Here is a 12254-nt window from a genome sequence, read left to right on the forward strand (position 1 = left end):
ACTGAAATGGTGCTCAGTCTCACCTGCCCACTTGTGATCAGATCAACCCAGACAAATCTTAAGAGCAGGTTGAAGCAGGCCTAAAATAAAGGCTTTCTGTGAATACCACACACAGTAATTTCTTAAAATGACTACATACATAAACACTTAATACAGTACAATAAGTCATTTCAATTAGTTTGTTGTACAGTTGGACAATTCATTTGTTGGAAACATCAGTTTTTGGTAACCTGTAGCTGCTAAAAATGTGCTGAATACAACAAAGCTCATTACAGATGCTGTATCCCACAATGCAAAGCATTTTTAACATCTGTTTTTGGCTCGATTTGTAATCGGACTGCAAATGTGAATACATTTTTTTTTACACAAAAACAAATCAAATATTGAATAAATGTGAACGCTTTAAACTAGATAAAGTTTTAAATAGTGAATAAACCAATGCCCCGAGGGTCTTGTGACAACGATGTAGCATACTTCTGTTTGAAATGGTTTATAGTTGCATACCCTTTCAAATATTATTATATTTTTAAATAATAGGTTCAACAGGTTATACTACACTATAAGCGGTACACTAGTATTCTGCTTAGACTCCTGTCGAAGCCAGTGAATCTTTACAAAGAATTCTGGTTTCCTTGTTCAGTAGTTGGTTTATAAATACAAATGCTGAAAATGTCAGTATCAAACCACATTCATCCCAATAATCTCCAACTATGTAATAATACAGTGAAATACAGAATTAACCAGCACAACATAACTTGCATTAAAGATACAAAGAATGTAAGGTGAAGCGAGTCATTTCTGTGTCACTTCTTGTGGCACCAAATTGACAATAATGACTGGATTCTTACATTTTGTGCAGCTTGCCCATGTAAAACTAAACTAACCTAAACCACCAAAGTACTGGAGTGGTGGTCAGAAGTGTCCAGCCCGAGAGTGTATCTCAGTAAGTGTGCTGCTCTGCCATTTCTAGGGCTGTCAGATCACTTAAGCCCCTTTCACACAGCGAGTTGATCCCAGAAAATTGCCATAGAATTGCTTGAGTGCCTTCTGTGTGAATGCAAACATGTCCCGGGATTGATCCAAAATCATACGATCCCAGGACACATTATCATGAAAACACATGATTTGAAGCACGATTCGTGTCCGTTAAATACTTGGGGTCTTTTCAAATCTTGTGCCACTGGTGTCACAGAAATTGCAAGCTTCACCTTTATCGTGTGGGTCCTTACTGTGCTCGGCCGTACTCTATCCAGAATCTCTCTGACCTCCTGAGAGAGGGACACGGGTAGAGTCAGATAGTCAATGTCCTCTGGCAAATATAGACTCTCCTCCGCTTGCATTCTCTCTATCTCTTTCCTCTGCTTCTCACAATGTGGACGGTAAATAGCTACAGGAACAGAGCGAAGTAACCGTTGCACATCAATGAAGTTCTGCAGGTGCCATTTCAGTTCACACATACAGTTGTGATCAAAAGTTTACACACACCTTGCAGAATCTGTAAAATGTTAATTATTTTAACAAAATAAGAAGGATTATTCAAAATGCATGTTATTTTTCATTTAGTACTATTCTGAATAAGATATTTTACATAAAATGTGTTTACATAGTCCACAAAACAAAATAAAAGTTGAATTTATAAAAATCACCCCGGTCAAAAGTTCACATGCACTTAATTCTTAATACTGTGTGTCGTTACCTGGATGATTCACGGCTGTTTTTCTTTTTTTGTGATAGCTGTTCTTGAGTCCCTTGTTTGTCCTGAGCAGTTAAACTGCCCAATGTTCTTCAGAAAAATCCTTCAGGTCCGCCAAATCTTTGATTTTCCTGCATCTTTTGCATATTTGAACCCTTTCCAGTTTTGACTGTATGATTTTGAGATCCATCTTTTCACACTGAGGACAACTGAGGGACCCATACGCAACTATTGCAAAACGTTTAAACATTCACTGATGCTCCAGAAGGAAACAATGCATTAAGATCTGGGGGGTGAACACTTTTGAACAGGATGAATGTGTAAGTTTTTACTTACTTTGTTCCTGCAGAAAATAATAAGTATAACTTACCCTGATCTTCAATACAAAAAGTTTTCTTGATGTGTCATGTTTTCTTCTGGAGCATCTGTGAATGTTTGAACCTTTTGTAATAGTTGTGTATGAGTGCCTCAATTGAAAGGGTTAAAATATGCAAAAGCTGCTGGAAAATCACAGAATTTGCGGGACCAAGAGGATTTATTTATGTAAAATATATTAGTACAGTACAGTATGATCCCTCTTATTTTGATAAAATAATTAACATTTTGCAGATTCTGCAAGGGGCATGTAAACTTTTGAGCACGACTGTACCTGCCATTAGTTACAAAATTCTGGTTCTATGGAGTATGGTAACAAAACGCAACAATAATGTTTTGGAATGTTATATTACCTTCGACTTTCAGTCTTTCTGAAAATTCTAGATACAGGCCAGAGAGTTCTGGGAAGGCAGAGGCTAACATCTGGAAAGAAACATCTTTGTACTGCAGCACCTCCACTCCACTGAAACAGAAGCTGGCACTTTCAGGTCTATAGTTCTATAATATGTTTATTCTCATATTAGACACTGAGGGTATCAATGATGAGATTAAACTGACAAACAATCAATTATTTGCATGTGGACAGTTTCAAATATTACATACGCAAGTTTATTATACTAAGTTAATAAAAGACTTAGGTCTTACTTGAGAATGGAACTCTTAGTCTCGCTGATGTTAACATCTCCCAGTTTGTCCTTAAAGCGAGAGGCAGAGAGATGTATGGACTTCAGGGCAGATAAAGCATTATTCAAACTCACTTGAACCCGAAGAGCTTCATTATAGCGCTGCTCAGACACGCAGCCCAATTCCTCAAAACCTGTAAATAATATAAACAATATGGTAACAAACTGAAATACCAGCCATATATCATGACAGAGCAGTGTATTGGTTATATATTTGAGTTTGGCCTTACAATAGTAACAAACCAGTTTATTGGCTATCTATCTATTAGCAGACGTTTTTGAGTCATTAACCCCTCTTGTGTGTGGAACTATATGCCACAGATACAGGGTATGACATTGTGATGTATGAGGATGTGTCCTAGCCTCACTACTAATTAAAAAATTTCAAACTAACAACAGCGGCCTGGGCTTCTTATTAAAAGTTACTGAAGTGACAAGGAGTCAGCAAGATTGTGTGATTACTTTTAAACAGCAGTTCAACAAACAAGAAATCAACATCAGTTAACTTATATTTTATATACAGTATTAGTAGTTACTTTGCTCTGTCAATGAAAATAGTTCCAAACAAAGAACTGAAAGAAAGCTGAACCAATGCTGGAACCACTGTGGTATTTAATTCCTGAACAAATCGGTTGAGTGAATGATTCAAATGATTCCCTCATAACATATCTTTATGATGATATAACCAGAAGGAAGAGACACTGTAAAACCCCCACCACTAATGTTCAGACAGTCTGACTGGAACAAACACAGACAAGCAGAGTGATACAAACAGTGAAAAGTTCCAGTGGTGATGGACTGTTATGTCAGCTCTCCTGGAATGCTGCTCAATAAGATCTGAGAACTAAATATTCACTAAGGATTCATAAAAATTTATCAAAAATTACAGTAAAGACATTTATAATGTTACAAAAGATTTCTATTTCAAATGCTGTTCTTTTGACATTTCTATTCATCAAAGAATCATAAAAAAATGTAACAATTAGTTTTAAAAAAAGAACAAAGGAAATTAATACTTTTACTCAGCAAGGAGTCATATAATGGATCAAAAGTGAAAGTGAAGTTATTTTATGACTTCACTGTCACTTTAGTGACAGTAGAGAGAGGTTATAGGGCAACATATGTCACTTTGAGTGATTTATGGCCCTTAAGCCCCGCCCCCTTTTGACCGTGAGAACTTCCCCACGCTTGCCCCGCCCCTTTCTACCCCCTCCCTCCCACCTCCGGACAGGTCACGTGACCGTGAGAATTTTCCCACGCTTGCTCCTGCCTTATGGGCGTGAACAGAACCAAACACATTAGTTGGACATTAAAACGTTAAAACATTAATGAAAAAGTTTAAATGTGTTTTCTTAAAGCTATCAAAATGTATTAGTATTAAGACATTAAACAAATATTAAAACATATCAAGCACATAAACACATACGTACATTTAAAAACTGACTTACGTTTTTACAATTCAGTTTGTTGAAAGAGAACCAAAACTCTTATTATCTCCAAAGGCTTAGAGCTTTTAACTCCAAAAATGACAAAATCCGAAAAAGCGAATAGTTCTATTTTCTAACATACATTTAAAGAAAAAGCTGTACTTTCACAATTACATTGTGTTTAAAGGTGTATAAAACATTGTTTAAAGTTGAAATTATATTTTCTTAAAGATATCAAAATGTGTTAGTATTAAACATCTAAAACAACATTTTATGTTAAAACATAAATGTTAAAACATTGAAAAAGCAATATTCTACTCCGGACCGTGGAAATTTCCCATGGTCCCTTCCCTACAAACATCCCCACCCCTCCCCACTTCTGGTCAGGTCATGTGACCGTGGGAAAATTCTCCCCACGATCCACATTAAAACATCTAAAACAACATGTATTAAAACTATATAAAGCAAATAGTTCTATTTTCTAATACATTTGAAAAGTTGTACATTCACAATTACAAGAAAAAAGCTGTACTTTCACAATTACATTGTGTTTAAAGACATTGAAAATCAATGTTCAGTCATTTACAGAAAAGTATAACGAGTTAAGAGAGTTTTTCATTACAAAAAGATAATTTTTTAAAAATGTTGATCCATAATCATTTAACTTTCACACATTATTTATAAAACGTTACATTTTACATAAAGTATCTTTAAAAGTGTATATTTTCTTAAAGATATAAAAAATGCGTTAGCATTAAAACATCTAAAACAACATTTTATGTTAAAACATAAATGTTCAGTCATTTACAGAAGAGTATAACAAGTTAAGAGAGTTTTTTCATTACAAAAAGATAATTTTTTAAAAATGTTGAACCATAATCATTTAACTTTCACACATTTTACATAAAGTATCTTTAAAAGTGTATATTTTCTTAAAGATAAAAAATGTGTTAGCATTAAAACATCTAAAACAACATTTTATGTTAAAACATAAATGTTAAAACATTGAAAAATCAGTTTTCAGCTCCGGACCGTGGGAATTTTCCCATGATCCCCTTCCCTACAAACACCCTCACCCCTCCCCACATTTTTTAAAAATGTTGATTTGTTAGCATTTAACTCCCACACATTATGTGTAAAATGTTACATTTAACATAAAATATCTTTAAAAAGTGTCTCAAACACATAATATTAAAACCACACCATGTTAAAATCACAGTATCTAAAAAATAGCCTTACGTTTTTGTAAATCCGTTTGTTGAAAGAGAGCCAAAAGGTATATCCAATGGTGTATTCCACATCAAAGGTATAACCAATGGTATTTTCCACATCAAATGTATATCCAAAAGGTATATCCAAGACCAAAGGTTTATCCAGCATTAAGGGTATATCCGGATCCATAGGTTTAGAGATTTTATTTCCAAAAGTTGCAAAGTCTCGTGAGGAGCTCAATGAAACACGTCCACACGGTTACATCCCAAAAGTTAGACTGACCTCTGTGACATCTGCCCTGTAGCCACAGGTAGACCACTCCCACCCTAGACCCCTCCCACCCCTAGACACCTCCCACACCATGACCCCTCCTACATCAAGATCCCTCCCAAGCCAACTATGTATCGGGTAACAGATCAGTGGGTTGTTTTTAATTAAAGAAGAGTTTTGTTTCCCCCAATCATTTAAAAACTTTTTAAAAACAATGTGTATAAAGTTAAAACACAACGGTTTAGTATTCGTACGTTTACAACGTTATCTGAAAAAAGGTAGAATTAATAGCTAGATTTAGTTAAAATTAATAGTTTAAATTATTAGTTAAGTTAGATTTAATTCATGCTTTAGTTAAGTTATATTCACTAACTTACTGATTTATTCACTCTTTGATAAGATAATCCACCTCACCCAATGGAGAAATCGATCATTGTTTGAGAACGCGTTTTGATGTAAAAATAATGAATCTGTTCAAAACTATGTGCTTTTAACTTTAAAACCGTGAAACATAAGCGGTAGGCAAACATTTTCCACACACACACACACACACATGTAACACTTTCACATACAACTTTAATAATAAAATAACTTTAACTTTAATAAAATGACACAGACCTTTAAAATACAGAGGTGTATAGGGTAGTATTTAAAACGTTAGGCCTATCAGAAAAATGTAAACAAGAATGTCTTCTTACGTATACAGATTTTAAACCCTGTTAAAAACAAAAAAGTCACCGTTAAATCATTTAAAACAAGTTATAGAATGTCTTTCACTAGCAACTTTTAAAGATACCAGAAAAATGGTAAATTATGTTTCAAACGTGAGCATTTAACATATCGAACAACATCAGTTAAAAAATACGTAAAACGAATAGTTTTTAAGCAAAACTTTTTAACATTACAATTCACTATAAAATTTTGTTTAGTTTTTAGCTAAAATATATATCTTTCACTGTCTCGCAAAGCATCCATGCACTCGGAAAGCAAAACATAAGTAATATTGTTGTAATCTTTGTGAGATCATACCTACAAACGCAGAACTTTGTGCTTGGTGATACACTTTACTAAAAGAAAATATTATGGAAGTCTTTTTTCAATCTGTAATTATACCATGTTTATATATCACTAGTATGATTCCATGGTGCTTTAATGTTTTAATGTTTGTTTGTTTGTTATTAAATAATACCTTTTTTAACTAAAACACTTCAACATCCTGCACAAATTAAAGAAACATATGTGCTAAGGAGGTAAGGATGTACATTAATCCCGAATAAACAGATAATGGAATGTCTACAATCTACAGTATATTAGATATTCTCCAACTTCGTATGCGTGTAAATAGTTGCGCTTATGGACTAACTTTAAAAAAATCATCTTTATACAGGAATCACGTGTGTCCAAAACATTTGTGTAAGATTCAAAAGACCAAATCACTAGGGGAGACAACAAACACACCCCAACAGGAAAAGTGACCGTTCAGCACAGTGTCCGAACTTAAATGACATATACATTAACGGGCCAGAATGTGACACAGACTCCACCCACTAACACGCCTCTCAAAGGTGAGAGGTCTGTTGCGATTTAAAGGTGTGCGTAAAAAATGACACCGATGGTTACATCACGTGGGAATTCCCTCCCTCAGTGTGACAGAGTTTAAAAAGGAACTCAAACACTACTAGAGATACTTCTGATTTTGCAAACCAGACAACCTGCAATGGCTACTGCGGCACCGAAAACACCTGAGAGAAGGATTACTGATGCTATGGTGGATTTGACTTTAGCACCACGAAAAAAACGGGAAACCCATGGGCCATGTTTAACGCGATTTCTTCACGAGCCTGCAGATTCTGTGAAATATACTTTTCACTTGTCTGAAGGACGTGCGTGTACATATGATTATGACAAAATCAACAGAGAAGTCAGGTTTTTTAACGTGGATAACGAGGAGCGATTCAGCACAAATTCCACGGATGATCCGGCATTAAAATTCACTGAAAGGGATTGGATTTTATTCTATTCAAAAGTATGGCCGGATTTACAGGAAGGTAAGGACACGCCCCTTTTTATTGGTGAGTGGGCAGGATTAACAATGGGTACTAGATACCGAATTCTGGCGGACCAGATAAATAAACATTCGGACGACTATGTTTATATTCTGTGTAGCGACTTTGGAACGTACCCAGAATTCACGTGGCCGATATCTGAAAAAGATCATTTAAAATTATATGATCTGAAATTCATGTTCCAATGGAAAGATCTACCTGTGATGGCTGAGATTTTTTCCAAGATCAATCAGTTTTTCCAGTGGACCAGCGCGTATGAGCGTTACAGCAACATTAAAGTGAAGCTCTTCCATCCCGAGTGGGAGGTCCCGTGTCGGCGTGGCTCCCATATAACGCCACCTACGATCTACAAACATTAAGAAACTACTCTCCGGACTATCTGACTCAGGATACTGGTTCTCCTTCTTCAACATCTCAACCCCTGGGAACTACTGATGAATTTACAAAAATGGATTACAGCGGAAAAACATCGAATGGTTAAATAAATTCTGCAGCTACTGAACTTGGATATCATAATTTGGCATTCCCCAAAACTATGGAGTTGCAACACCTGGCCCAGTGAGCGAGGCCTCGTCACAACTGTCGATGAGATGGACGGATGCCTCGGGATTCACAGACCATCGGATTATCAAGACTATTTTGGCTGTCATTTTGGAATTTTTAATTTTTTGTACGGATAATAGACTATATAATTTGTCAATGTAACCTACTTTTTTAAAAATGTGTGTTTAAATTTACCTTTGTTTGGACAATATATAATTTGTCCTTGAGTGTTTGTAAAAACGATTTTATATTTTAGGGATTATCAAGACTATATAATTTGTCAATGTAACCTACTTTTTTAAAAATGCATGTATAAATTTACCTTTGTTTGGACAATATATAATATGTCCTTGAGTGTTTTGTAAAATGATTCAAAATGTTTGTAAAATGATTTTATATTTTAGGGATTATCAAGACTATATAATTTGTCAATGTAACCTACTTTTTTTAAAAATGCATTTATAAATTTACCTTTGTTTGGACAATATATAATATGTCCTTGAGTGTTTTGTAAAATGATTAAAAATGTTTGTAAAATTATTTTATATTTTAGGTGAATACATCATGGAGAAGAATTTTGAAATGTCTGTGAAATTTATTTTTTTGTTTGTGTGATATAATTCACATTATACATGTTTTTAACTTTCTACTTACATTCTAATAAAAGAAAAAAATAATTTTTGTTGTTTGGAAATGTTTTGTAACTTTTATGTAGTGAAAAAATATTGTGAAATAAAAAATGTTTGTGACTTTTATATTCTGAAATAAAAATAATGTACAACTTTGTAACATAATTCTTATTGATTGAAATCTGACTGTATTGACATGTCTGAACTAATAAAGATATTTGACTATCCTTCGAATTCTTGTGTTTTGTGGAGGTAAAGATAGATTAAAACAGATAGTGTTACAGGATTATATGACGTAAGATTATCAGATCTGTCTGTATACATGTATTCTCTAAAGGGAACGTCAATATTAAATATATTCAAACTATTATTGATATTTTCTTGAAATGTGGATGGACAAGGTGTTACGAAATAAATCCACGTCTGAAGTAACTAAGACCATTTTAATATAACCTACCTGTAAAGTTACAAACAGATAGGGTGCAGAGTTTTTAATAAACACATATATCCCTAGTGTTGCACATACATAGTAGGCAATACACGTATCTTTTTCAAACATAATTAATGTATTTTCATTTTGTGAATCAGATTTAAGAACGCACAACGACTACACTTGTATGGTTTTATTTTACCATAGCAAATCGTCACCCTATAAACCCTATAACATTTTTGAACAGAATTTTACATTTTACTTTTGTCGGGTAGCCTACTTGTGATTTTTTATGTGAATTGTAACAGAAGACATTTATCTGGGACAATCAGAGCATTTTGTTTTGTTCAATGTAAAATAATAATAATAAAAAATAAATAAAAACATATTCAGAGTAGTGATCATCGTCATTTATTAAAGAAGACAGTTGTAATTTCATTGCGTTAAAATACATTAGTCTTATAGCATTTCATTCATTATGTAAAATGTTAAAACACCAATGAAATAAGTTAACATTAGAACTGCCGGAATTCCATAACAACTAGAACGACCATAGCCCCATTTTTAGCCTGCATCACAGCGACGCCACATGACTGTGACGTATGCCAACAAAGTACCGCGAGAGCTGCACTGCTACGGTTTCAGGGTTGAACCAGAGAATGTCTAATAGGAAGAGAATTGGCACTCTCTGCTTACTTCCAGTTTCTGGATTTCAGTTCCATTAGAATTCCACTGGAGGTGATCACGGGTGAGATGCATGCTGGTTAGAAATGTGTCCGAGTGCGGTCCGCCTTGCTCTGATGTCATGCTGACGTATGTCAAAGATCTCCCGCGAGCGCAAGGCGCACCTGCCGGATTCTGAAGTCGAGCGCAGTTGCTCTCCACCGACTGCGCTGATCAAAAGCATGATGGGAAACGACTTACTGACGACACAGCTTGATGTTCATTGGTTTAAACAACCGTGATGTATTGTTCTCTTTTAAAAGGTTTGATTTTAATAAAACTCTGATATTATGTTTTATGTGTATACGTTATGTGGTAATATTCCCAAACTATCTCAGTGCGATCTCTATGGGTTATGCAATGTAATTTTTATTAAAAAACAAAAAAAACAAAAAAAAAAACAGATGTCTGTATTAAAGAAAAAAGACTGCTAAACATGTATTTGGAATGGAATTAAATAAGTAGGCTACTTTCGGTGTCTTGTTCATTATATTTATTTTCATATAAAAGCAACAGAACTTAAATACCACCCAATTTATTAGCAACACTGGGGATATTTTGTAGTATATTTATATCGACTTCATCAGTCTCTGAAAATTCTTCATAAAGAAAACAAAGAATGGTCTTCTCAGTTGCCATAGTTGCAACTCTTGCATCAATAGAACAGTGTGTTCAACGCATAATTGTATGCATTTTAAGGTTAAATGCATCAATCTGGTGCGCTTTGAGAGGTCAAATTAAGAGCTTCAACTGGCTTCAGTCCATGAACTGTGCACATTGAACAAAGAAAAAAGCATTGACTTTTACTTGGACATTGAGTGACCTTGCACATTAAGATGAAATCGGATTTTTCTCCAGTCATTATTAAAAACAAGCTAACAAAGAATGATTGATCCTGATGGGTGCCGGCTCTATGTGGGGGCCGTTTTGCATCAAAATAATATTATTTTCACCACAACCATCACGTAAATAGACAGACACAAAAGTTAGGAAACTTCAAAAGCTTCATGCAGTTTAGGACAGTCCTGTTTGTGAATAAATCCAATAATCAAAACAAAATGATAGTATACAATTGAATACGTTGTAAACCTTTCACGACATGCATCACTATACAGTAGCCACGCACACACACACACACACACACACACACACACACACACACACACACACACACGCACACACACGCACACACACGCACACACACACACACACACACACACACACACACACACACACACTTGGCGGCACTGTGTCTGCATTGGTGTTATTATCCACTGTGTTAGCATTCACATATCTTATTTTTCTCTTTTGACGGATTTGTGTGAATTAGATTATTACAGATCTTATTAAACGAGATGAGATCAGATCCGTCATACGTATTTCTAGTCATACAATCAGCTTTCAGAATCTCTACCACCTACAGAGATAGACTCCCTTTGAAAATGTGGCGGGAAAAAAGGTGTTTTTAAAATGGCTGTACAGTCTTTAAAATGAGGTTGTCTAAATCATTTACGGAACTCTATGCGAACGAGACAGATCTCCGAATCGTGAGTTAGCCTACATTATGTCTGGAAATCAACGCGAAGCAGAAGTTTCATCGGATCAGTGCTATGATGAAGATTTATCACAAATTTTAAACGATCTTTGTAAGTATTTTCAACAAAAGGTTTATTAAATTTTTATGGAATGAATTTGTCAGTAACCCATACCTAATAACGTTATACATCTTTGTTCGGAGATCAGATGACAGCTCATTCCCCGATGGTGTTTTACCCAGTGAATTTTTTCAAGGTGAGTGTTTATTTTTTAGTTATATCATTTTTCTTAACTTTTTAAAAAAGGAAAAAACGTATACTCTTTACAATAATTCAACAGATATCTCAGAGGACACAGTGGCTCACAGCACTATCAGTGCTACGGAGTTATCACGGCCATCGATTGAAGGGCCCGATGTGTTAGTAGTGGGCAATGGATACGAAGACATCACGCCGTGCTCGTCCCCCGAACAGTATGTCTGCGAACAATCAGATCATTCTCCGACGCCTGAATGCAGCACGGATAACGTATACGAATCCGATCAGGAACCAACGTGCAGCTACGGGCCTATAACTTCTACCGAGCGCCTGAATTTCCGTGTATCTGGAAGAGGTGTGAAACGACTACGAGATGTTTACGGAGAATATGATGCGATTAATGGTAGCCA

The 12254-nt window shown here is 35.1% G+C and overlaps 1 protein-coding gene across 3 annotated transcripts in view; it reads right to left on the minus strand.

Moving 5' to 3' along the window:
- mto1 (mitochondrial tRNA translation optimization 1) overlaps positions 1 to 12254 on the minus strand; it is a 48217-nt gene that overhangs the window by 1831 nt on the left and 34132 nt on the right. For 2 of the 3 annotated variants that reach the window (XM_081393481.1, XM_081393482.1), the window contains 3 exons: positions 2714 to 2885; positions 2422 to 2531; positions 1230 to 1387 (listed from right to left, as the gene is read on the minus strand). In XM_081393481.1, coding sequence (XP_081249607.1) covers positions 1230 to 1387; positions 2422 to 2531; positions 2714 to 2885 — 440 coding nt within the window. Of the gene's footprint in view, positions 1 to 23; positions 81 to 1229; positions 1388 to 2421; positions 2532 to 2713; positions 2886 to 12254 lie in introns of all 3 variants that reach the window. The other variant, XM_081393480.1, reaches the window with a different exon arrangement.

Source organism: Scardinius erythrophthalmus, assembly GCF_964197995.2.
Source record: "Scardinius erythrophthalmus genome assembly, chromosome: 18".
Classification (NCBI taxonomy): Eukaryota; Metazoa; Chordata; class Actinopteri; order Cypriniformes; family Leuciscidae; genus Scardinius; species Scardinius erythrophthalmus.